Source organism: Aspergillus thermomutatus (assembly GCF_002237265.1).
Source record: "Aspergillus thermomutatus strain HMR AF 39 chromosome Unknown NODE_336, whole genome shotgun sequence".
In the NCBI taxonomy this organism is placed as follows: Eukaryota; Fungi; Ascomycota; class Eurotiomycetes; order Eurotiales; family Aspergillaceae; genus Aspergillus; species Aspergillus thermomutatus.
The window spans coordinates 1-26,339 of NW_020798386.1; the positions used below are offsets into that span (position 1 = coordinate 1).

Genomic DNA, 26,339 nt, shown 5'->3' on the forward strand with positions numbered 1-26,339 from the left:
GGTGGGACTCCTCCAGGGACGTTCAGAGTTGGCACGGGAGGTGGAGGAGGTGGTGGTGGTGGTGCTGCCTGGCCGGAAGCGCCGCTTTTGATTTGCCTGAGCGCTTCTTGCGCATCAATACCAGACTCCTGGTTCCAGGTGAGTCCTTTGGGATAATGTTTCTTCAGGTACGCAGCTAGCGACTTGAAAATCTGGTAGTAGGCTTGGATGTACTGAACGTGAGTCTGGTCCCTGTTGCAAAGTCAGCAATTCACGGATTGATTAGACTAGCCCACAGTGGAATTCGTACTTCTCCTTATACTCCTTCAACACCTTGTTACCATAATACTGGATGCCTCCGACAATCTCGCTGACGAAATCAGCAGGCTTAGACTCGAAGAACCAGCCCAGAGCAACAATGCCTTCCGCAACAGCGCTAAGGTGATTAAAGAGAGGGGAGGCTCTGTTCGACTCGCGGAGGTTATTGATGGTATCAGAAGCGTTATGGAGCTCAGTCATAAGCTCCGGTGGCTGAGGTTCGGGCTTTCTCGCCTTTGTCGAGACGTAAAGGTAGGTGCGCTCGGCCTCGAAAGCTTGAAGTACAGCCCTGGACTGTCGAAGAAGTTAGATAGGCGGACACATACGAAGAAAGCCTTAAGCTCGAGTTGCTCACCTGCTCTGCCACAAGACCACCAATCTTCTCGCCGAGATCCACGAAGCTTCGAACATCCCCATTGATCAATGCATCGAAGTCTTCTATTTGGGGCGGAAGCGAAGGGGCCGCGGGAGGCGCTGGCGGAGCAACTGTATTCACCGGTGTAGGCGCTGCAGGTTCAGGAGTAGCTGCACTTCCGACGTGTTTCGGCGAGTGAGGGTCATCCAGCGACATAGCCATGTCCTCCAGACGGGAGGTCGCGGCTTCCAGCCTGTCGACAAGTATACATTGTCAGTGAAATGGAATATGCAAACCAATGCGACGATGAATCAAATCATGGGGGATTTAGCTGAAGCTTATTGCTCAAGCTTCGGAGACTTTCTTCAGGTACATACCGCTTGATAAGAGTAGTCAGATTATGCATATGGTTGCTGGTTGCCATCTTGAAGACCAAACCCCTGGCGAAGCAAGGACAACGAAACTAGGAAGAACAACTCTGGGTTCCAAGGGTCTAATTCTCTGATACCCTTACTTTGGCTGAATTCAAGGAATACGACGAGCATAAGACGGAAGGCGAGTAACTTCAACCTCTAAGCTACCACCTGGGAATGCCTGATTCCTGCAACGGTGTCGGGTTCCAGAGTCCAGACGATGATGAGACGCTCTTGACCCGTTTGTTCCTTGAGGCCGCAAGCTCCACTGTGTGGGGCTTTACAGTACAGTACACGTATAATCAAAGAGTTGCACAGTTGAACATGACGTTGTGTGTACCAATCTGTATCAAATTTACCAACTCATCAATTAAGGTAGGTACGGTATCCTTATCACTCAGCTCTCCTCTGATTCCCCCGCTGAGGATGAGCGACGTACCTAGGTAGTACCTGCAGTTCGACTTCTGTCTGGATTACTGATAGGTGTTGAGCTCAATTTTCAGTCACAATACAGAATATGAGGCCGGATAGTCAAGTCGAGGGCAATGTCGAGTTCTGCACTCTGGGCATGTTCATCCTCGGTATGCTATCATTGCACGGTCATTGCCGGACAAATCGCTGCAGCACATCAAATACTTACTCACATACCTAGATGATATCGACTTTGGAGGATCTAGACCCAATGTGAAAAATATCATTGGTGGTGCAGCCTCTTATGCTGTAGTCGGTGCCCGCCTTGTCGCTGGGAAGGAACATTCGAGCTCCGTAAGCTGGATTGTGGACGTTGGCTCAGATTTTCCTACCGAAGCTCTAGGCATCATCAAGGCATGGAATACCCATTGCGTTATCAGAGAGGATCCTGGAAGACTGACCACTAGGGCATGGAATGGATATGGGCCGAATGAAAAGCGAGGTCGGTATATTCTCTCGTTCTGCAACCGTCGTGCTGTTAAGAAATGATAGATGATGATAAATCGGAACAGATTTCAAGTATCTGACGCCCAAATTGCGACTTGAGCCTTCAATGCTCTCCGACTCGCAGGTTTTCTCAAAGACATTCCACATGGTCTGCTCTTCTTCTCGTTGCCTTACCATTGTCGAAGATATAATGCGCAGACGTGACGATTTGCGGAAGGAGGGCAAGGCCCCTTCCGCCATTGGCGCCACGGGCAGACCGATCTTCATCTGGGAGCCTGTACCTGATCTATGTACACCGGAGGAACAGGATAAATTCTTGGCAGCAACCCGAGTCGTCGATGTGGTCAGTCCCAACGAGCTGGAGCTGGGCATGATGTTCGGCCAGCCTGGATGGACCGAGGATAGCGATTTTGGTCGTGATGTCGTTACAAGGATCCTCAGGTCAGGCATCGGGCCTGAAGGCGAAGGGCATTTGGTGATTAGAGCAGGGAAAGACGGTAGCTACACATATTCAAGGACACAGAGGATATGGCTCCCCGCCTACCATCAGCCTGGCACTTCTGGGGCTACAGCTATCGTGGATCCTACGGGAGCTGGTAATTCGTTTCTGGGGGCTTTGGCACAAGGCCTTATCAGTTCTGAAAGAGATCAGGCCCAAGTCATTACCTCCGTGCTTTCGGAGTGTGGAAATTGGCAGAGTATCACCAAGACATCGGCAAAGCACAGAGATATGCTGGTAGCCTTGATATGCGCCACTGTCGCTGCAAGCTTTGTGGTGGAACAGATTGGCGTGCCTCGTATAACAATCTCAAGCGAGGGGAAGGAACTGTGGAATGGAACTGAATTTACGGAACGAGTCCGTCTGTACACGCAGAGATTGTATCGAACACTCGAAGAGTCTCCCCAGAAGCACTTTCGGAACAACTGACCGATCGGAGAACGCCCTTCTATTGTCGTACAGCCCGCAATTAGATGAAACAAAGACAAATCATGCTATAGAACTCTTCCATCGTTTCCACTTCTCTTCCCACCATCGCGCTTTTATTGCTTGGTAGCTTGCTGCTTCTCGTGTTCAATGATTTGCTTGCTCCAGCTGGTAGAAGAAATGTATTATCAGCATGCGATTGCCACATAATGGGAAAGGGAAGGGTGGTCCACTCACTAGCGACTGGGGAAGAATCTGCCGGGCTCTGGCATTCTGTCCCGATGTTCACGCTCGGCACTGATGCTCCAGGTAACTGCGACAACACCAAGGATAGCAGCGCCCATGATAGCAGTGTTGACTCTCCAGTTTGCAGGCTGAGCATACCAGCCTCCAGCTGGAGACCAGACTTCCTTGGGGTACCTGCGATGTGGATGAGTTAGCCCACTGTAGCAACATCTTACCGCATCACGGTAGACTCAGGCACCTACGGTATCTTTCCGCCTCCACCCATCTTGCCTGTAGAGAGATAAATGAATGGACGAAAGGACGGTTTGACAATGGCTGGCGGGAAAAGCGCTTTATTCAGGCGGGTTGAAACGGACTTCGACCATCGACGTCCCTCATCCAGAGAACCCATGACGCTAGCACCAAAAATGACTTAGCGCCAGCACACGATCACCGGATCCCGTGACTTCCGCTGAGCCCAACTTTTCTCCAGCGATCAAAAGTTCGCATACCCGATATACTTGAGCATTCTGGATTTCCCCATATCCCTGCACCACATTTTTCCGGACGGTCATACTTTTTTTCTCGGTCTCTCTTGGCTCAAGCCCCTCGGGGATAACACATTTGTCCAGATGAAAAGGCTGCAGCTCCTTCGATGGAGCAGTTCGGTCCTTTCACCACGGGCACGAACCAACGGCCGCCTGCACCAACGTCTCTGTGCTAATTTACGGTATCAGTCGACATCTTCGCCTGTTCTTGGAGCCGAAGAACACCGAATGATTGAAGAGCAACCTTTGCATTCACCAATTCCTCCCTCCAACTCACGACAGTCGAGATACCTCCTCCCTTCTCCGCCGGTTGAAGCCGCACGCGAGTCCGCAAAACTTGCCGCGCTCCATGCACGACTCTACCTCCCTTCGCGATTACCCCTCGAAACACTAGCACGTTCGCTGGTGGACTCGTCAGCGGATCCGAATCCAGATTTCAACAATGAATCGTTGGCTACGTTGGGCCATGACCTCCTCACGAATTACACCTCTGAACACCTCATATGCACATATCCCCGACTTCCCCTGACCGTGATCTTTGCGGCCATGTATGCGTATGTCGGACCAAAAACGCTTGCCGCAATGGCTAGGGAATGGGGTGTCGAGATGGCTGTCGCCCCTGGAGGAGAGGTCGACCCTGGCCTTCTGCAGTTCAAGAGGGTCTCTCCTGGCATGGACATTAATGCGGAACCAGTCACCGGTACAGCAAGGCCCAACGAGCATCGGAAGTCATGGAGGAAGTCGGTGACATCTAGAATTGTCTACGATAACGAATTCGGCGATCCGGTCAAAGAAGTCGCCGACTTAGCGGCCCAGACTGTCGCTGAATCCCAGAATGCTCAAGGCGTCACGGCCGAACAAGCCAGTGCGACTTTTGTGCGCGCCGTCATGGGCGCCATCTATCTGCATGCTGGCCGCCCTGCTGCCAAGCGTTTCTTTGAGCAGCATATCCTGTCACGACACCTCAACATCTCCGAGTTGTTCAATTTCTCCCAGCCAGCTCGTGACCTCACCCGGTTGTGTGCGCGAGAGAACTTCGAACCCCCTGTCGCCAAGATCATCAGTGAAACTGGTCGTAAGAGCAGACACCCTGTCTTTGTTGTCGGTATCTACTCTGGTCAGGATAAGTTGGGCGAAGGCGCTGGCGCCAGTCTGATGGAGGCCCGGTCGAGGGCTGCTGTGGCCGCCCTCAAGGGCTGGTATTTGTACAGCCCACTGAATGTTCGTGTGCCCAGCTCGATGGAAGAAGAGGGCGCTGCGCCCTGGAAGCCCGTCCATGTCGACTTGGGTGAGGTGATTGTGTAAGATAAATTGGAAAACGATCCGATGCCAATGTCGCGATGGTGATGTATTATTTTGACATAAATGACTGTTCAAGGGACAGTTCGACAAAGGAACTTCTACTTACTATTTGTTTACAAGATCAGGTGTTGTACAGTACGGGCAATCTATTCTATTCGTTCCATGTCTTTCCTATTTTGTTTATTTCTCTTCATGTTGTGCCGTTGTTTTGGTCAAATCTCCCGATTCTTTCTTCTCCTCCAGGGATTGGACATCGGAACAGAATGTGGGTAGGAAATGGATACTTACATTAGGAGGTATCGGTGTATAGAAGTCCAATAGACTCAGTCTGAAATATTACTGAATAGAAATCAAGACATCAGTAGTACTACTATTCCTTTCCCGCGGCAGGACGTTGAGAATGTATCTTTCTAGCGGGCAGCGCTTGATAGTAGCACAGATCATGTTACTCGGGATTGATGATCTCGTCCTCCCAGTTACCACTATTCCTAGAGCGATCCAAATATTCGCCATATTCTTCCCAAAGCTGCGAAATACCCGTTCCGAACAGCCCCCTCCAGAAGCTCTGTGTGTCTTGATTTCCAGACTCCGACTCCTCGCCTACATATCCGACCCGCAGCAGTCGGTCGTTTAGCATGCCAACAGCGCCTTTCCCGACCCGCACATCCTCCAACCACGCCAGAAAGTACGCCGTGTGTTGATAGCCCTCGTCCCACTTCGACGGTCGTTCCTTGGCAGATGCTGGTCGCCTCCAATGCGGAGGCTCGAGGCCCGCCTTCAGACGAACAAAATCGGCAATACCTTCAATCAAACCACCCGGGGGACGAGGCACGGAGGCATGCTCATCTCCCTTCGGCGCGGTATGCTGGTAGCAATGGACCAGCTCATGGGTCAAGACGCCGGTGATTTCGGCAGTGGGGTCTGGATGTTCTTCCGCGCTGGACTTGATGTATGATAGAGACAAGTGGATTTCCTTATGGTCATCGTCGAGCTCTATGCCGGTGGTGTACGCTACTCCGCCGATATCGCGGAGGAGGACCGTCACGGAGCGTGTGGGAGGGATACATGGTGTGAAAGACGGTCTGGGATATTGCTTAGCTGGGCTAGTGCTCGACTTGTTTGGTGGTGTATAGAGGTGCCGTACAATGGCATTCAACGCGGTTTCGAGGGTCGATGCCACATCGGGGACCAGGGAAATGAACGATAGCGTAGCCGGATGGCGTAGATCGTTAATGTGTAGACGGAATTTGGGTCTGGGAAGCTCTGGCACTGGCTTTGGCGATATTTCGCCTGATGTTGTTCGGCCTTGGCTTGATTGGGGTTCATTGGGTCGAGGGATGGTTTTGGGGATTGCGGAGGGGAGCGGGCTTGTCGAAGATGTCATCACGGCTGCCTCTCTGAATCATGGCAGAGATTATTTGAGAGGTGCGACGAAATTGTGGGTTGTCCTAGCTCCTATCGTCCAGAAAATAACGACAGCTTACATGTGGAACTCGATGCATGTCTGGACATAGAGATAAGATTCATTACGCAGAGCTGAGACACTGACGTTTAGCCGCAGATGCCATGAGCTCGGGTACGCAGGATATACTTGCACTGTTAAGGCGCAAGTATGCAAAATGTAGGTACAGGTTTAGTACCTATACACCTTACCTATTTGGTCTTCAACAGTAACGAGGTTCATGCAAACAAGACTACCAATCAACTCCACAAGTTATCTATTTGCAACCATCCTTGACAAACAACCCTCAACTCTTAAGTCGGCAATCTCAGTCTCCGCATGTTCTTGGTCCAAGTGTCTGATGTCTGATTGAAAAGATCCACCTGTTGGAGGGGCGATCGCGCGGAGTCAAGTACGACTCGGACATGGCGTCGAGTGATCTGCTAGGAGTATCACTTGTGGGCTTAACAAATTACTGAGTCAATCAGGAATATCATTTAATACTATAAAATATGTTTTACAGATTCATTATTGTGCTTGTTCATGTATTGAGTAGGTATGTAGAACGAATTCACATTGTAGGCTGATCCTTCACTGCGCCTTGTGTGGATATATATCTGCACTAGACTGGGAGGGGCTACTTGTTGACATAGCACATTTCCGTTTCTGCGACACGAAAAAAAATCCCTAGCTCACCCCTTTCCTCCTCCTTTCCGTTTATCTTATCAGCTACACATTACCTACACTCAATCCACCTCATTAATTGAGAATCGCATTCACACATTATCCCAGGTATGTTCAATCCTCGCCCGAACCAAAGCAGTTGGGCAGCATCGGCTCACCAAAAGCAGATTGTGTTTTCCCCCACTCGGTCTCCCTCGCTGTGACCATGGCTCCTGCGACCATCGGGTAAACAAAGCGAAAAAAGGCAACAAGACCAAGTTATTCCCTCGCAACAAGTGTGCTCCGCTACTCCTGTTACTCCCTGCAGCGACATCTATCCTATAATTGCCCGGCGGACATTATTTCCATTGCGAATATTCTTCATCACATTAGACTCTCACTGTCTGCCGTGGAAGACTTTGGAAGCGCTTATCGCCGCGTCTAATCGCTTATCGGACATCTCCTCTGTCCATCGCCTCTTTCCATATCCAACTTCACCTCTCCAACTTTACCTTTCCCTCCAACCGTCCTTTCTCATCGCCAGCGGTGCCTCAGTGCTTTCCGTCGGAACTCATTGACAGTGGCCTCGACCTCGCGACTGCCTCTCCTACAGCCAGGTATGTGCACTTTCCTTCGTCGTCGTCTTATTGACAGTATATCTTCCTCGCACTCGATCGCCCACCCTTTCTTTCTCTTCCCCATCACAGTTATCTTGTTCCACAGCGATTCCACAGCGATTCAACGGCGAACTCACTGCGATTCAACTCTTCTCAAACATTACGTTTTCATTCCAAAGCTCTCTATTTCAGAAGCTCTGAAACTTGTCGGCTAATCATTCATCATGGAGTCTTGCAGAATAGTGCCCGCTGGTTTCTTGAAACCATCTGCCTGGGACCGTATTACGCTTGCATTGGTCCTTACTCTACTGATTTCCTGTAGCCCTCACAAGTTCCTGTGCTACCTCTTTACCTTCTGTTACCTCTATGTTCCTCTTGTTTTGACCCAAGCGGAGGCCAAAAATTTCATTTCCAGGATGGAGTTCAAGGCGGCGGAGTTGGTGGCGGCTTTGAAGAATTCCAATATGTCGATCGATACCAAGGTTGCCCATCTCCAATGCGTCAAATCCGACATCAAGCAGAAAAATGTCCCGGAGGGGGCAATCCCGTCGATTTTTGAGTCCATACGCCTGGCAATTTCGTCTCAACACTCGTCTCTGTCCGGAGCCGGTTTCTCCACGCTTGGCCACTTTCTGAAGCGGCTACTCATTCAGGAGCTGCATCATTTGGTCGCGCTTCAATGTCGTGCTTTGTATCCTTTGCTTGTAGAGCGTCTAGGAGACCATAAAGAACGTATCCGTGCTCAAGCTGCGCAATCATTTACCGATATGTGGCTGGCAGCCCCCGAAGAAGTTGAGCAATGTGTTCTTGGACAGGCGCTCGTTGGCAGAAACCCAAGAGCCAAAGAAATGAGTATGATCTGGCTGTCGAACGTGAGTCCCCCTTTCAATCTTCATGGCTTTTCCTCATCATTCTGACCATTGCCTCGCAGATGACTAAGAACTATGGTCTTTTGTTTCGCTCGTATGTGTCGAGTCTCGTTGCGTGCCTGGAGGATGCAGACAGCAATGTGAGAAATACGGCCAAGAACACTGTTATTGAATTGTTTGAGTCCGTGGCCCTCTGATTGCATTATTTTCAAATGTCTTTTTCCCATTACTAACAGTAATTAGACACGCCTCTGAACGAGCCAAGGCCGATTTGAGAAGACAAATGGCTGCACACAATGTTAGAAAATCCTTTGTGAATGCAATTCTCGCAAGCATCGAACCCGGTACTTCCGATATGGATATGGCCTCACGACCTGTTTCACGAGCTGAAGCTCTTGTTCATCGTCCTGTATCTCGTGCGGAAACACAATCATCCAGATCAGTTTCCCGCCTGGACAATGCCCATCAACGACCAGCTTCCAGAACGGAGCTCCCACAGCCCTCTGTTTCGTACACGGAGCCTTTGCCTCCTCGGCCAGTCTCGGTATTGTCTTCTCGTTCTGAGAATCAGAAGGAAGTTACCAAGGAAGGTGAGTTTGGTCATCTCGTCTCACCGCAATTAACCGCGTTTGATCCTGACTCTCCTGTGCCATTTCTCAGTCATTGTAATGGAGCGCCCCAAGAGCCGTCTTACTACTGTAAAGAGCGAGCCAAACTGGGCTGTCGCCTCTCACACGGGCCCTGCTGAGGGGTTGCCTCTACCAAATTCTCGGCCTGCTTCACAAGAAGGTGAAAAGGTCGAAGCCCTTTATGTTTCATCGTCAAGACAAGTCGATGAAATGTTTCGCGACATGATGCCGCACTTCGAAGGTCGGGAGTCTGAGGACAACTGGATCCGCCGCGAAAAAGATGTTCTCACCCTCAGGCGCCTCACCCATGGCAACGCGCCGGACGATTACTCGCCAGCCTATCTTGCCGGTTTGAAGACCATGTTGGATGGCATCTTCAAAGTTGTCAATTCTCTTCGTACGACTCTCTCAACCATCGGATGCCTTCTGATACAAGATATTGCGAAGAGATGCGGTCCTCGGATCGACTCCATGGTCGAAATCATGATGCAAAACCTGATCAAGCTTTGTGGCGGCATGAAGAAGATTAGTGCCCAAAACGGTAACGCCACGGTCGATGCTCTGATCGAAAATGTCACTTTCACCACGCGTATTCTGCAGCACGTTTCCGGAGCTTGTCAGGATAAGAATGTCCAGCTTCGCCTTTTTGCGGCCGGTTGGCTTAAAACCTTGATTCAAAAGCAAAGTCATCATAAGAGTTCGATTGAACATGGCGGAGGTTTGGATATGATTGAAAAAAGTGTCAAGAAATGCCTTGCCGACGCCAACCCTGGTGTGAGAGAGGCGATGCGTGGTACTTTCTGGTCGTATTACCGAGTGTGGCCCAACAGAGCCAATGAGTAAGTGTCCCTCTGTCTTGCATCGTGTACTATACAATGACTAACCGCGAAAAGTATTCTCTCCAATCTTGATCCCAAATCCCGTTCTTTGTTAGAAAAGGACCCAGCCAACCCCAATGCGCACCAACCTCCCCCAAAGGATTCTGCTCCCTCGCGCAAGGGCCTGGCAAGCAGTACATCCTCCCTCGCAGGTCGCTCTGCTCTGAAGGAAGCGATTGCCGCACACAAAAAAGCTCGGCTTGCACCAGCGAAAGCCGCGCCACCTCCTCGCCCGGAATCCGCACAGTCGGCTTTGTCCGACAAACATTCTTCGGCTCCGTCCTCTTCCAAATCATCTGTTCGGACAGTGCCAACAGGCACCGCTTTATCTTCGCTCTCCTCTGCGCCCATGCGACCGGCGGCGAAACCTCGCCGACCTGAACTGAATCGTCCCGCAACTGCGGACCCATATGCTGCACGTCGGTCTGTCGCAACCGACTCCAGCACAAAACACGGCAATCGGATTGGCGGCTCTCCAAGCGCAATCAAGTCAAAATCTTCCACACCATCCTCGAAATCAGTTAGCAGCACTGGGTCTCGTGACAGGACGGACCCTGTTGGCACAACCAGAGATCGGCCTAAACGACTTGTCATCTCTAAGACGCGATCCCACGACGCGCATACCAGACAGCCTTCAAAACCAATACCCACTCGTTCGAGAAACAATTCGAATGAGAGCATCCCCCGTCAGTCTCCGCTCCGTAGCGAGTTTTCTGTCGCTGTGGGAACCCCACGTTCACCGAACAGTGTCTCACTCGGGACACCTTCTACACCTCGCACGCAGCTCACCCAGGGTTCAGGCAATTTCGATGAAATTGCTATCACATCCCCAACCACACAGATACACCATACACCTGCTGAACCGGTGTCCAATCCGGGCGATTCCCGAGAACATGCAGCAAAAGCGACACCGGTAGCTATCTTCGAAGATAACACCCCAGCCAGATCAGACCACGGCGAGATTCATGATGCAGCAATGACACTGACCGAAAATCAAACCCCTCAACCCTCCAAGGTACATTCTGAATCCCCAATTGTCTCGAACAAGAGGGTAAGCATTCAGGATGAATTGGCCCCGCATCTACTTACTGGTTCGGGATTTCTGACTGGAGCAGGTTCTGTCCTTGAAGCATCGGAACTGCCGAATTCCGACGCTCAAACGGATCAGAGCCTCTTCGCGGACCCTCCCTTGCCAGTAACTCATCATCCCGACCCAGTCGCAGATTCTTCGAAACCGTCCGAACTACTGTCTTCTCTGTTGGCGACTGGGTCTCCATTATGGACGGCCAACAATGAAAATGCTATTGTTATCGACTCCAAAACAACCAACGTATCTTTACCACATCGATCTCCGCCCAAGCACAATGTCCTCGGAGAACTTACCTCGAATGAGCCCTCGCATCGGGCCAACAAGCAAGTTCGACATGCTGCGAACAAACTTGAAGATGAAACAACGACACCTATTGACGACCCTTCTCGCCGTCGCTGGAAGAAGGTTGAGACAGCGGAGCGACGAACGAGTGTTAGCCCACGTTCCAAGGATCCCACCAAGGCCCGAGAGATGCTCGACAAGGGCATTCAACGTATTCGCACCAAGACTATGGATATTCTTGGATATCGCAAGCTTCAAGGACTTATCAAATACCATGATTCTATTTTTACTGACGAGGAGAAATACGACGAAATGTTGTTGGCGCTGTTCGACGAACTGGAAAGTTCGCCTGACGAGAAGAGGCAACCCCTCGGCCGACCGCTGGATCTGAAGACTCAGGTTCTTCTCACGATTCGATTTATGTTTACTCACAACAAACTTTACTTCTCGGCGTACTGTCCCAAGGCTCTGGGTGCTTTGGTGCTCGCTCGCAAGTATTATGATGCCAATTGTCATATCGTGAGCGGGTTAGAGGAGACGGCCGATGATATCATTACTGTTTGCGAGCCTGCTGATGTTATTGATTCTGTTTTGGATGTTATCATTACGGAGGAGAAAGATGATCGGGAGTATCGGTCGATCCTCATGGGGGTTAGTATGTTGACTCGGATTCTCAATCGTCTGAATGCCGACAAGTCTCGCGTACCGGACCTGGTCTTGGAGCGTCTCGGACAGTTCGCTGCCAGCAAGTTAGCGGATCGCCAACCCGATGTGAGGAGGCTTGCTGTTCAATTATGTGTGCAATTACACGGAATGATCGCCAACGAGGAGGAATTCTGGCGAGTATTAGGAAACCCTCGGGAAAATTCCCGAAACCTGTTGACTTATTATATCTTTAAGAAGTGAGGAAACACTGTATTTATCACTAACAACATCACTATCATCATCATTACACTGCATGGCTTTACCGTTGCACGTTTAGACCTTACTCATCGCATCATTAGCACATACTGACTGCAGGTCATCGGTTGGATGGTCGATCTCTGCTCTATCGCCTCACTTCCCTGGAGCTCAAGAGACGAGGAACACTGGGCCGAGCGTAACATCTCCTAGCTATCCATTAGATTCGTAGTCGCGCAGTCGGGATCCTGGACTCGTCGATCAGTAAGCTGTTGCTCCTTCTTTCGATCCCTCTCTTGCCCGCCCCTTTAATGTCTTTCTGATTTTCTCTTCCTCAATTCCCCTAATTCCCAACTATTTACAACGTAGTTTCTTTCATATTCTCCCGATCGCTATGTGATAGCACGTGCTTTCCTAACTCAATGCTATCCTACTCTTGTGGATTAGTCTGTCAGAAACGAAGTCTGAGAGACGTCGGAATGTACTCAGGGTAAGTTGGTCGTGGACTGATGGGCTGACTGGTCAAAATTTGTGTATCTCATGTCTCATGAATGCCAAGAGGTCCTGTTCTGCTACACCGTGAATGTGTCCCAGCGGAGCATTTAGGTCCTGATTTCTCCTCCGCTTCTCTTCGTTCTGTGCCTTCCTTCTTCCATTCCTGACCTTCCGCTGTCAGCCAGGCTGTATCAGCACACTGGATGTGAACACATTACAGGGAATTTTCAGGACTGAAAATGCAAGGACGCTGAATCACGCAAAGGCTGCGGCCAGTCAGTAAAATGACGCGATAAGCATGGATGAACAGAGTACTGCATGCTACAAGATGGCCAGCGGCTCTGAAGACGAGAGAGGCCTTCTTAGTCCACCTCAACTGAGTACGAACGGATACGGACTCAAGCACAGCGGGCATTCAGTAGTGTGTAACTGAGGTACCTAGTCCCCATGGACAGACTTTCGTAAAGGGGTCGTTTGCGCATCCAATGAGATAATGCCGGTCAATCTGATTAGATGATGATCAGATTAGATCACAGTTGAAGCAGCACAAATTGCACACAGTACACCTTGCTTAAGTCTTCACTGTTGACTCATTCCAGTGGATTAAACGGGGTCATCATGGAATGATGGAACGACTACATGGTTGTTATTGTGATTTTCCAACCATGTGGAGTTTCTGGAGAATCGAGTGTGGTTTTGGTCAGGGGCAGAGAAGTAATCCTGCTCGTTACTTGACTACTACGTAATGACCGGCTCGTATGAGGAAATTGAGCACTCCACGAGCGACTTAAATCTATATTTTTCTACTTGGGGACATGGATTGCTCTTACATGCGCTCGTATTCAAAATATGGGAGAAGATGGTTGATCATCAGCAGTTGAGATATGAGGTGGCGACGGTCTTGGCGTCAGAAAGTGAAATTATCAATCGATCAGATTAGATAAACGAACATAGAACTCAAAAGGGAGAAGAGAAGAACATAGCAGTACGGAGTACAGAGTACACTACTAGAAGCTATCGGATTATAAGCCCCCCTTTTTTTCTATTTCCTTCAATTTCTATTGACCTTCTAGAATATGATGATGATCACCGAACTGCCTAGTCTTAGGCAGTCCGTAGGTTGTCCCAGACCTCAAAGCCGACCGGAACCTTGGGGGAGAAAGTCTGGTGATTCATTCTCATAGTCCTACGTAAGCAATTAAATCACTGTAGTATTTAGTTTTGTGCCAGTCGAAGAAACCGCTGCTTTATAGACCCAATTGTCTTGAGTTTTCAGCTTCTACTGAAAAAGTCGGCTTGTTACGGGCTTACAATTACAGCCCAATAGTGGAAAAACCTGCCGGTGCAACTGCGACCTTGCATGCAGGGTGCAGAAAAATCCCGAAGGACTGGACAAAAAGGCAGATGAGAGACTGAAACATTATGACAGTGGACCAGCAGTTCCGAGGATCGTCGTTGTTGATCAATGATCATTGGTAACTAGAGAGGTACTAGTTGTATTTGCGAACAGAGTTATCAGATGAGATATTTTCGACCACAGTGTCCCATGCCAAGAGACATGAGTTTGTGAATAGGACTTGGCAATTACGGCATGGAATTTGTGTCTGTATCTTCTTCATTTGTTTCCTTGTCGATTTATGCGGTCAACAGTGGATGTATTTTTTTTTTATAATATCTGTGTTCAATCAACTCGAATTGGTCATATTCCTGCTTGCATTATGTTGTACGGAGTGCCCGTGGTCTCACGGTCTCACCTCGGTTAGAGGTACAGGAAAATAATCAGATTGATAAGTTCCGATTGTTAAGCACACTTTTCCCAAACAGGCTGGTGGAGTCCAAACGAAGGAAGTACCTACACGCTGCTCCACCACTGGGTCTCTTTGTGTCTTGCGTCTCTCTCACTGGCTACGCTCATGTCCGTCCATCCACCATCTTTGCCCTTCCACCTGTTGTTTTCTGCAGCAATTTGTGCTCTTCTCAAAGTCATGCCTCACAAGGCACTGACCTCAACGAGTCTACTTTCTAGTCCCCTGTCGCTGCGGCCAAAGTGGGGTTTCCTTCTCCTGGCTTTCTCTCATCGCCTCTCGTCCTTCCGTTAGCTTCTTCTTCCTTCCTGGACTCCTCCACTCTGATGCACAACGGGACCCTCTTTCTTCGTCCTTCCTGGTCTCTTGGGCCATGGCGTCAACGGGACCTGAAGACCAAATCTTTAATCAGCGCCGCAACCGGAGCCATCGCCATGGGAGGATTTCCCCTCTCCTTTTTAGTGTGCCGCCCCGTATGATGGATTAGCAAGTGGTCCCTCATCAATTTGCTCTTTCTCTTCTTCCTCTTCTCTGGTATAGTCTCCTTGTCTTTTTACTTTCCCTCCAGCAATCTCTCGTAACGCTGTTGCGTTCAGTCACCAGTTCTTAAGACGACGCTTCGTCCCCAAGCTCAGTGTTGTCCTGTCGATGTTGAGATGCTCCTAAAATGTCTGTTTGACCCAAGCAATTTACCAGGTTTACCAGTGAGAACTGGCCTTCTCTGGGAGCTCTAGCTTGTCAGTCAAGGCTTTTCTCGTTGAGCCGAAGCGGACGAGCATATCCTTCGGACGTTTCCTACAATGCTGGGCCATTGAAAAGCAACTTCGAATCAGTTTATGCAGAGTACAACAGTGCATGGGCTGTCCTTGTGCGAGTCGTCGCTATCGATAGTCGTTGAACTCTGAATTAGAAGGTAGCCAAAGGGTACCACTCGGATTGACTACCACGATCCACGATTTCTGCAAACAATCACGCTTCTGCTGCCTCGCATCTTTTGATTGAGCTCGTAGTATCCACTGTCTCACGGGTATCATGTCACGGTCATCGTCAGTCAATGTCGGCCAAAAAGGCTCCAATGGTGCCAACGGCACTCAAGCATCATCAGTAGTATGTCAATGGTTCCTCTAATGGTTGAGGACCTGAAACAAGCTGACCTCCTGTTTGCCTTCTTGAAAAGATGCAAAAAGTGACCAGGTATATCCCCACCAAGGATGACTTGGGCAAAACCTTCACCTATTTACGACTTCTCTTCTCTTTGGACTACACAATAGCCGACGTTCTACTCATAACTGGGGGCTTGTTTTTCGCTATTTGCGCCGGTATTCCTTTCCCTCTTCTCGGTATCGTCTTCGGGGACCTGATCAACGACCTGAACACGGTGACTTGCAATTCCTCGGACCGCGCTTCTGCGGACCTCTCCTCGGCAGTGCGGACAAAGGTGTTGTATGTCATCTACATCACGATCGCAAACTTTTGCTTCATCTACGCCCACAGCACATGCTGGTGTTTTGTGAGTGAGCGCCTGGCGCGCCGCTACCGCCGCCGTTACTTTGAGAGTATTATCAAACAGGAGGCCAACTTCATCGAATCACTTCCTTCGGGTGACGTTGTTTCGCGTCTGGTCAGCGACATTGAACTTGTGCAGTCCGGCACATCGGAGAAAGTGGGTCTCGTCATCTCAACCCTATCGTACTTTGTGGCCGCCTATGTGGTTGCCTTCATCAAAGTGCCCAAGATTGCAGGCATGCTAGTGTCTGTGGTTCCCTGTTTCTTCTTGATGGCACTTGTTGGGGGGCATTACATCAAGAAATTTGCGGGTCGTCTGGCCGAGAAGGTCAATGCGGCCACATCCATAGCTTCCTCCAGTCTGTCGCATCTGACACTCGTTCATGCCTTCAATGCGAACGACCGACTCGAGAAGCGTTTCGCCGGCTACCTCTCACAAGCGAGGAAAGATGCCGTCAGAAAAGCCACTACTCACGCGGCACAATTGGGCTGTCTCTACTTCATCGCCTATTCCGCCAACGCTCTGGCATTCTGGGAAGGATCTCAGATGATTTCAAAATCGGTGGCTGACGGAAGCTCCGGAGCCTCTGTGGGTGCGGTCTACACCGTTATCTTCGTCCTTATCGACGCCTCATTCATTCTCAGTCAGGTTGCACCCTTCATTCACGTCTTCGCCTCGGCTGCAGGTGCTTCAGAGAGACTTTTGCAGGTGATCAACAGGCCTTCTGCCATTGATGGAACGTCTGATTCAGGAGACAAGACAGCCGCATTCGGTGAAGAGGATATTCGCTTTCAGGATGTCCACTTCACGTATCCCTCGCGCCCGGATGTTCCAGTTCTACAAGGAGTGACGTTCAACATCCCCCCCAAAAAGCATACAGCCATTGTGGGTCCTTCTGGCGGTGGAAAGTCTACAGTTGTTGCGCTTCTAGAGCGATTCTACGATCCCGGTTCAGGGGGTGTCCTGATCGGCGACAAAAACTTCCGAGACATCAATGTTAGATACCTGCGTGGAAATATCGGTTTTGTACAACAGGAACCTTCGTTGCTGGATCGTACCATTCTGGAAAATATTGCATATGGCTTGGTCTCGTCTGCGGTGGAGCGGCATCAGCGACTAGCCCCCTTCATCCTCGACTCGAGTCTGCCCGATCTTGCCCAAAAAATCCGAGGAGGCGTCTCAGAGAAGGAAGCGCTCCGCGAGTATGATAACTGTGTGTCCGAGATTGTGGATTTGGTGAAAGACGCAGCTGCCAATGCGAATGCGCTGGGCTTTATTGAAGCTTTGCCGTATGGTCTCGCCACAAACGTAGGTACAGCAGGGAACCAGCTGAGCGGTGGTCAGAAGCAACGAATTGCTCTCGCCCGTGCCCTGGTTCGGGAACCATGCTTGTTGATTTTGGATGAGGCAACTGCGGCGCTTGATTCGACGAGTGAGCAGCTTATCCAGGCCGCACTGAACAAGGTATCCGAGCGAGTTACCACCGTATCAATCGCCCACCGGCTGGCGACAGCCAAAAACGCGCATAAGATCGTCGTGGTCCAGAGTGGCCGTGTTACGGAGGAAGGATCCCACATGGAGTTGGTTTCTCAGGGAGGGGTCTACGCAGAGATGGTGCGGCTTCAGAACCTGGGAAAGCTAAGTGTAGAAGACAGAGTAATCTCGGGAGACATGATCAGTGAACTGAACGCGACACCGGAAACACGACAGTTCTTCGACGAAAAACAAGCTCTCGCCGACGTTAACGGGTCAGACGTCACGGAGGACACGGTTGTTGCTGACACTCCGCCGGAATCTCGAGATGGAAGTGAGGAGGAGGAGGAGGAGGAGGAGGAAAGGAAAACGAAAAAGAAAAGAACACGGTCTGGGTGGTTCGTCACACAGTACACGGTCGCCCTGATCCGTCCCAACTTGCATTGGATTATGCTAGGCCTTGCCATGTCTGTCATTATCGGCGGCAGCTACTCGGCAGAGGCTATTGTATTTGGTCACACGGTTGGAAGCTTGAGTCCTTGCAGGTCGGCTGAAGCCATCAGCCATGACGGCAATCTCTACGGATTGCTTTTCTTCATCCTCGCTCTGGTGGAGTTTGGCGCGAATGTGGTGGGTGGCTGTGCTTTCGGCTGGGCTGCCGATAAAGTGTTGTATCGGATTCGAGTGCTGTCTTTACGCTCGCTACTGGGCCAAACCATGAAGTGGCACCAATCGGAGGATCGCACTCCTGGGACTTTGCTCACATACATCACTGGTGACGCATCCGCGTTGGGAGGCATTACTGGCACAACCATAGGGCTCCTCCTGGCGACTGCCGTCAACCTGATAGCGGGTCTGGTGATCTCGTTCGCAATTGCTTGGAAGATCACGATTGTATTGTTTCCAACAATTCCAGTCCTGCTGGTGTCGGGCATGATGAAGCTCCGGGTGCAAAAGCAACTTGCCGAACGTCATCAAAAGGCGTTTGCGAAAGCTACAGCGGTCACCATCGAGGCCGTCGACAACATCCGCGCAGTTTCTGCGTTCTCGCTGGAGAAGCAATCGTACCAGGTTTACGGTCGTGCACTTCAAGGTCCCTACCGGGCTACCATCAAAGCCACGTTTCACGGGAATGCATGGTTAGCACTGGCATTTAGCATCAGCAACTTGGTCTATGCCCTGGCGTACTGGTGGGGGTCGAAACAGATCGCCGAGGGTCGCTATTCCCAGACGCAATTTTTCATTGTCATGCCGGCTCTCTTGTTCAGCACGCAGTCTTGTGGGCAGATGTTCGCCCTTGCGCCCGATATCTCGAAGGCCGGGGTGGCTTCGTCGAATATCGTCGAACTGCTGACGACTCGTTCGGCAGAGGATGAAGTGACACCTGGATCTTCGCACAGCATCCAGCCTTCCAGCAGCCTTCTCGAGGAGAAAGCCGCAGTGCAGGACATTGAGGCACAGGAATATGCTCGCTCCGCACGGCAACGGGCCGCTGAAAGGGGTGGGATGGGCGCCCAACTGCGCGACGTCCATTTTACATATCCGCATCGCCCCGAACGGCCGGTCTTGAAGGGTCTCAATATTGACATCAAACCAGGCCAGTTTTGCGCGCTAGTGGGGCCTAGCGGATCAGGCAAATCGACCACGTTTGCCATGCTGGAGAGGTTTTACCGGCCTAATGCAGGGGCAGTGGTCATTGACGGTGTGGACGTCACTCGTCAGGTTGGGACAGAGTTCCGCGATGATATCGCACTGGTTCCTCAGGAGAACGTTCTCTTCGAGGGAACTGTTGCCTTCAACATTGGACTTGGCGCGTGCCCGGGCCACGAGCCCACTCAAGAGGAGATCGAGGAGGCATGCCGCATGGCCAACATCCACGATGTCATCATGACTCTGCCCCAGGGGTATCAGACGATGTGCAGCCATGATGGCAAGCAATTTTCGGGTGGACAGCGCCAGCGACTGTCGATTGCCCGCGCACTGGTGCGCAAGCCTCGCATGTTGCTGCTGGACGAGTCGACAAGCGCGCTAGACGTGGAGTCGGAGAAGCGAATCCAGGAAGCTCTGGCGACCCTGGCAGGAAGGACCACAGTTGTAGCCATCGCTCATCGACTGAATACCATTCACCGGGCCGATCAGATCTTCTTGATCGAAGACGGCCGATGCGCTGAGCAAGGTACACACCAGGAGCTGATCCAGCGGAGTGAGACATACCGGACGAGTGTGATCCACCAGTCGCTGGAGACTTGAAACCGTCGCTAAATAAAAGGGACATGGAAAGAAGCTTATCTATATAGTACTCCGTATATACTCTCATGTCTTTTGGTTGAACTGTGGGACACTGGTTGAATGGTTGTAACGACCGGTGGAAAGTCATATATCCCTTTTAATATCATTGATAATCTGACATCCTAGACATCAGGCAATATAGAGCGATTTGGGAGGCTGGAGTTGTTTCATAACCAGAGTACAACCATGGGCCTCAGTCTCGGTTATGTCGTGGACGAATCTGGTCTTTTCAGACGGAGGTCAGAGCGGGCGGCACAGCTGAAGCGGCTGTTTCAGGATTGTCAGAGAACAGCCTAGATGATGATACTAGATAGATATGATCATCTTTGATTTACCCACTTGGCAGCCATCTCGGGCTCTAGATAGCTATTAGATCACGATTCTCGCGATGCAGTCATACTATCTAATGTCCAAGATCTTGTGTCGTTGAATTGTGAGGTGAATTTCCCTCTACTCCATATAGATAGACAGTCCGGTACTCCGTACAGAGTAGAGAGAAAAAATGATAGTATCTGGTAACGTTTTAAATGGTGCCCTGCTGGAGTGGGTGATGGACTGTCATATTTATAGCATCACCCGGAACAATCGTAGACTGATTGAGAGTTTCATCCATCTGATGTGGTTGACATTAATAGGATTCTGGATAGAATGATCCAGTTCCAACAATGTCTTCTATTATTATCGCTTTGAATAGAGGATTAGCAAGAGACCAGTAGGAGGGCGTAGGTTGTAGCAATAACAGAGATGCCTCACCTCAATTATTATTTCCTCATTATTACATCCCTTTGCTTTTCTGTCTGTATCCAACCAACCTCCTGTCTGTCTGTCTACCTTCTTTCGTTCCTCGCTCCCTCCCTCCCTCTATCTGCCTTTTCTTTTTCTGATCTTTGCATCAATATTACCATCCTTTTATTTATTGTAGTACCTGATTCTCCGCCCACGTGTTTACTCTCAAAATTCGAGGACATTCTCATTCCGTGTTTCTGCTGGTCGATACACCGCCCGAGTTTATCTGAAACAATCCCCCAGAGAGTGTCTATCTACGTCTGTTCTCCCTGAACCAACAACAACAACACTTTGCTTCGCTTCAGCTGAGGTAGACTATCTGGTCTATCTACTATCTTTCCATCTGTCTGTCTATTCTAATTCTCCTCGCCGTGCATGTTTCGTCTTGATTTCTTTTCTTATTCGGTTTGTTTACCCCCCCTTTACACCTCTACCTCTGCACTGTAAGTTTGTTCTCGTATCACCGGCCCAATTCCTTTTTCCGTCCCCCCTCTCCGGGGTAGATTGCCCCCCCCTGTCCATCCGCTCTCTTGTTCATTTGCGGGACACAGGTCAGAGATCTAAGGCAGGGCCTTGTCTGCATGGGAGGCCCTGAGCTTAGTCTGGGGTACGTGCGTCTGAGATATGCTTTACAACTCATCCTCTATCTAGACTACTGCCTTCCCCGGCTGAATAGTGGTCGTCGTTCCTGAGCTGACATTTCTCCCGCTTCCCAGGGCGCATGCATAACGAGCCATTCCTTCCGTTTCCCTCTATCCCTGATAAATAGCGTGTCGTTTGCGAGAACCTTGCCATCGTTGCCACGGCGAAATTATTCATGATTTTCTGATTTAGTATAATCTACAGCCCGTGGTTTGGAGTCGGTTGAGTCTGGTGATATTGGCCCCTCCTAATTGATCCTGCCCGATTCGCTTGGTTTACCGTCAGCCTGTTCAACTGTACCCCAAGCGCACCATCAGGCTTGTCTTGCCCATTTGCGACAGATTTCGTGTCGGATGCTCTAGCCGCACTTGACCACTTGATTGCCTCCCTACGATTGCGCATATAACGTCGAAGGCGCGCCACTGGCGTGTGTCTTGAGTCTGCCGCCTCCTGATATCCCGGAGACGCTTTCTGCATCACGCTTTATACCATCCCTTGTAAGCGTCGCTTGAGTGCCAAGGTGCAAGATGGACTCTCCAGGCATGTTTCCGGAATCTCCTATGGAACAGGACGATGTTCCCTTCCCCTGTAAGGGTTGCGGAGAGGTATGCGCGAATTCCATTCGAACTAGGGACAATTTTCGCGCGCTAATTTCTACTTTTCACCGGACAGATTCTCGAGGAGGGCAAGGCTTTTGAACTTGGTGAGTTGCATTGGCCTACATGGCTGCCCATCATGGACGAGAACTTCGCTGACAGCTTCAATCTCCGTAGCGGGCAACCGATGGCATATCGAATGCTTTTGCTGCAGCACATGCGGCACGCTTCTCGACTCGGACGCACACCTACTGCTTCTCGGAGACGGATCGTTGATCTGCAGCAATTGTACTTACAGCTGTAGCTCATGTGGAAACAAGATTGAAGACTTGGCCATTCTGACGGGTGAACAAGCCTTCTGCGCTCAGTGCTTCCGCTGCCGAAACTGCAAGAGGAAAATTGAGAATTTGCGCTATGCTCGAACGTCCCAGGGTATCTTCTGTATGGACTGCCATGAATCGCTAATGCAACGCCGGAGGAAAAAGAAGGCCGGTGTACCCACTAGTAAAAAGCAAGCGCCGGGCGTGAAGCTTGACAAATCGTTGCCCTCTCTTCCGCCAGAAGAACCTGACTCGCATCGCCCAACAGATGAGTCGATCGTCGATCATTATCTGGATGATGCAACCTCCCGTGGGGCAGCATCCGCGCCGGACGGTGGGAGGAATGAGCGCCCTCCCATTTCTCGCCAGCACACTGATAACCAAGGTAAGCTCATGACTCGAAGATGTGAATCCCAGGCTCCGGTCCACTGACTTTGCGTGCCAGCAGATAATTTGATTCTCCCCTCGAGCACCTACCGAAGCAACCGTCACTCGGTCGTACCACGCGAAGCGGAATCCGACAGCGGAGGAGAATTCCTCATACCTGTCGCATTTGACCCCTCGGAAGAAGGACGGTCCTCGCGCACTCAGTCACCTCCCACGGCTCAAGGCCAGCATCCACCGTCTGGAAGCGCATCCCCCCATATCGCGTACCAGGAAAGAGGACGGGAACGGACCGACGTTGACTCCGGTCGCTGGCGCGGAGACGATGTCACTGCCAGTGCAAACGGGTCACCTCGTTCTACTCATGATCTTCAGCAGGGCACATCAAACCGGAACTCCAGAGCTGATCTACCCATCAATCTCAAGGAAGCCAGCACCTTCTCCACACCGAGTCCTGAGTCCACCAAGTCATCGAGCGCCCAATTCAAGGACAGTTCAACCGTCGAGTCTGGAAGGTCGAGAACCCTGGATAGCTCCGTGACCGCCCCATCTCGTCCGTCGAACGAGATTCGTGAGCTGCATGAGAAGGGCGGGTCGGTGGATTCTATACGCTCATTCCCGTCTCCAAGCAACATGCAACCTCATCCGAAGCGAGGGGATTCGTTGGAAAAACGACACCACCAGATTCCCCGAAAAGAACTCGGACCTCGACCGCCCTCCGTCGCTCAAAATGAGGACGGAATTGACCAGCCCACAGAGCAAACGGTCTCCAGGAAGAACACGTCGAAAGTTGGCGAGCCGCCTCGTACTCCCCGCAGTGATGCTAATGCGGAGCCGTCCCAGCGACATGCCCGTCATGGCTCGGTTAGCACTCTGCAATCGGACACTCACCGTCCAGGGTCGCCGTCGTTGTTGCGGTACATCGCTGGGGGCGATTTCTCCATGGAAGAAGATATGGCTCGGATCATGGGATCAGACGAATCGCATGCTGCCCAGAACAGCGAATCCTTTTTGCGCCGCGTATCGAACTCGGTGCGCCATGGCCGAAGCTTCAGCGACAAGGGCTCTCGCATCCCCAAAGATGCCAAGTGGCCCAAATCCCCCGTCAATGGTACCACACCCGTTCTCGATGCCGGCAGCCCCTCAGGCTCCCCGGAGACGTCACGCTCAGAAGAAGTGGCGTGGCTCCGAAGCGAACTGCGCAAAGAGCGCCAGCGTGTCTTGGAGAAGGAACAGAAGATTGCGGAAATGGAAGCTGTTCTCAACGCGACGGCCGACGTCAAGCAGGTGAACACGGAGCTCAACGAGAAGCGGTCCACGATGGTGGTTCTGGATGCGAAAAAGGAGATTGTCATGCGAGAACTTTCCGTCTTGACCGATCACTTGGAAGCTGAGAAACGTGGCGCCAGCGGGCCTCTTGACATTGGAAAGATTACCAGCAAGGTCCTGCGTGACTTTGTCGAGTCACTCCACAAGCTAAAGGAGTCGTTTGCACCACAGATCGAGGAGCTGGTTCAGAAGCGCAACGACGCAGCGGAAGAGCTTGCCAATTTGAACCGTATGAAGGACAAGAGCTTTCAGGAGTTCGAGCAGCTGTCCTCCAAGAATGCTCAGTTGGCCGAACTGAACAATCAGCTGGTGCATCAGATTCAAGAGCTCTACAAGGCCAATTCGGTCGAAGGCAACCGCGGTGCCAATGGCCTTGGCATCTACTCCCACGGCAAGGAGAAGTCCCTGTCCGCCATTGATGCATTGAAGGCCGCCAACAATGATCTTGCTGCCTCCGTGTCTACTGCCAATCTGTCCGAGGAAGCTGAACCGGCCACCGTCGTTCCTGGACCGCAGGTCGTTAGTATCCGCAAGGGACAACCTCGCAAGTTCAACTGGAAGAAGGGTGGGCAGAACGTCGCCAAGGGCGTTACAAAGGGTATCAAAGGCGCTTTCATGTCAAGCGACAGCAATGCCGCTCAAGATGCCAGCCCCGGTCTCCCACGTTCGCAGACCCAAGACCCTAGTCGGCAAGGTTTCGGATTCTTTGGAAATCAGAAAAACAAGCAAGCTGGAACTCGAATGCCTCAAACTGATAGTGTTCCGGCTCTAGCAGATCTCGCTCCGACTGGTACGTATTGATGTCTTGAAAGGTCTCTCTGACAGTGAGCTAATCTTGTAGCAGCCCTATTTGGTACCGATTTGGAGCAGCGCATGGAGCATGAAAAGAGCATCATTCCTGCAATTGTCACCCGCTGTATTCAAGAAGTCGAACTACGAGGTGAGATCTCATGCTCTTGTCCTTCTGAGATTACACACTAATTACGCTGAACAGGAATGGATATGGAAGGAATTTACCGTAAATCAGGCGCAAGTTCGGCCGTTCAGACCATTCGAGAAGGATTTGAACGATCTCCTCAGGACTACGATATCTCTGATCCCGATCTCGATATCCATGCTGTGACCTCGGCTCTCAAGCAATACTTCCGGAAGCTGCCAACGCCTCTTATCACTTACGATGTGTACGAAAAAATCATCGAGACCGGGGAAATCACCTCAGCGGAAGCTCGTATTTCGGTTCTGCAGAAGAGCCTTGCAGAGCTGCCGCGTGTCCACCAGGACGTCCTGGAATTCCTGGTGTTCCACTTGAAGCGTGTAGTCGAACGCGAGAAGGAAAATTTGATGACAAGCCAGAATATTGCTGTCGTCTTTGCACCCACGATCATGAGACCGGAGAGTTTGGCCCGTGAAATGACTGACGTGCAGAAAAAGAACGAGGTGTTGAAATTTTTGGTGGACAACTGTCAAGAAGTCTTTATGGGTATGCAGAGCTGATTAAGGCTCTAGCTGGTAGTTAACCTCCCTTTTCTTTACTTTCTTACTTTTTCCATGTCTTCTTTTTGGGGCAAGTCTCATATCATATCCTTTATACTGTCGCAATGTACATATATCGCGACTATGTGGTCTCCCTTCACCCCTTCACCCCTTCACCCTCGATCACACTCTCCCCCCCAAAATTCGGCTCCCCTCCTCCGATGATCAGCGAATTCGCTCGATACCCATTGATGCATTCTCCCAGCACATGTACTTAATCCCCTTGCCGTTTTAGAGTATTTTATTCCGCAGGCTCGAAGCTATTCACTATTTCAATTCAAACGAAAGCATGCCATTGACAGGCCCGGATCGCGTATTGGGACGTTTCAGGAAGAGACCCTACTCCAGCTTCCTGCTCTTATTGCTAATCCTGCGCTTCGAGGTGCGACGAAACTAACTATTCATGAGCTATTCGATGTCAGCTGAGTAGATTTCAGCATCAGCTTAGCGTCCAGCGGTATCTCCTTCTATGTTACGCTGACCTCATCCTGTAGTTTTGCGATTGAAAGGCTAGTTCAAGTTGGAATAAGGTAAATGGACTGCCCTGGAAAGACTGGATAATATAATTACATCCAAAACCAACTTTGACCAATCAGAATTGTCTCAGAATCGAGTTAGCTTCATCAGAGTCATGCTCTTGCATCAAAATGTCTCATCTTCCAACCGCTCTACCCGTCGGATCACACTAGGGCTCTGCTCGTCAATGAGATCATCGGTGGTGTCGTTCACGCCGGCAGTGAACAACAAGTCCTCAACGATACGCTTGGATGCTTCCTTGGCTGTGCACCACTAAATTAGCACGAAACTGTACACAGGCAAGTTGGGGGG

General features: G+C 50.7%; 8 protein-coding genes across 8 annotated transcripts; 5 read left to right on the forward strand and 3 right to left on the reverse strand.

Moving 5' to 3' along the window:
- Positions 1-289: 289 nt before the first annotated feature.
- Positions 290-1,076, reverse strand: CDV56_100085 (uncharacterized protein; the record flags this gene model as incomplete). The annotated part of the gene is made up of 3 exons (XM_026753704.1): positions 290-591; positions 653-905; positions 1,030-1,076. Coding segments are annotated over 3 exons (602 nt in total), but the record flags the coding sequence as incomplete, so codon positions are not given.
- A 506-nt stretch (positions 1,077-1,582) lies between these two features.
- CDV56_100445 (ribokinase family protein) lies at positions 1,583-2,911 on the forward strand (the record flags this gene model as incomplete). Its single annotated transcript, XM_026754064.1, has 3 exons — positions 1,583-1,646; positions 1,718-1,978; positions 2,049-2,911. 3 exons carry the CDS (start codon positions 1,583-1,585, stop codon positions 2,909-2,911), a joined length of 1,188 nt encoding a protein of 395 aa, XP_026610256.1.
- A 113-nt stretch (positions 2,912-3,024) lies between these two features.
- On the reverse strand, positions 3,025-3,419 carry CDV56_100644 (uncharacterized protein; the record flags this gene model as incomplete). Its single annotated transcript, XM_026754263.1, has 3 exons — positions 3,025-3,076; positions 3,146-3,328; positions 3,397-3,419. 3 exons carry the CDS (start codon positions 3,417-3,419, stop codon positions 3,025-3,027), a joined length of 258 nt encoding a protein of 85 aa, XP_026610257.1.
- A 346-nt stretch (positions 3,420-3,765) lies between these two features.
- On the forward strand, positions 3,766-4,986 carry CDV56_100784 (mitochondrial 54S ribosomal protein mL44; the record flags this gene model as incomplete). The annotated part of the gene is made up of 1 exon (XM_026754403.1): positions 3,766-4,986. One exon carries the CDS (start codon positions 3,766-3,768, stop codon positions 4,984-4,986), a length of 1,221 nt encoding a protein of 406 aa, XP_026610258.1.
- A 442-nt stretch (positions 4,987-5,428) lies between these two features.
- Positions 5,429-6,367, reverse strand: CDV56_101031 (basic secretory family protein; the record flags this gene model as incomplete). The annotated part of the gene is made up of 1 exon (XM_026754650.1): positions 5,429-6,367. One exon carries the CDS (start codon positions 6,365-6,367, stop codon positions 5,429-5,431), a length of 939 nt encoding a protein of 312 aa, XP_026610259.1.
- Positions 6,368-7,928: 1,561 nt separating this feature from the next.
- On the forward strand, positions 7,929-12,358 carry STU1 (uncharacterized protein; the record flags this gene model as incomplete). Its single annotated transcript, XM_026755025.1, has 5 exons — positions 7,929-8,576; positions 8,636-8,754; positions 8,817-9,163; positions 9,234-10,041; positions 10,096-12,358. The coding sequence occupies 5 exons, from the start codon at positions 7,929-7,931 to the stop codon at positions 12,356-12,358; spliced, it is 4,185 nt and encodes a 1,394-aa protein (XP_026610260.1).
- A 3,471-nt stretch (positions 12,359-15,829) lies between these two features.
- CDV56_102489 (ABC transporter ATP-binding protein) lies at positions 15,830-19,882 on the forward strand (the record flags this gene model as incomplete). The annotated part of the gene is made up of 1 exon (XM_026756108.1): positions 15,830-19,882. One exon carries the CDS (start codon positions 15,830-15,832, stop codon positions 19,880-19,882), a length of 4,053 nt encoding a protein of 1,350 aa, XP_026610261.1.
- A 1,994-nt stretch (positions 19,883-21,876) lies between these two features.
- CDV56_103233 (putative Rho GTPase activator Rga) lies at positions 21,877-25,472 on the forward strand (the record flags this gene model as incomplete). The annotated part of the gene is made up of 6 exons (XM_026756852.1): positions 21,877-21,954; positions 22,022-22,052; positions 22,123-22,650; positions 22,711-24,768; positions 24,823-24,918; positions 24,973-25,472. 6 exons carry the CDS (start codon positions 21,877-21,879, stop codon positions 25,470-25,472), a joined length of 3,291 nt encoding a protein of 1,096 aa, XP_026610262.1.
- Positions 25,473-26,339: the final 867 nt, after the last annotated feature.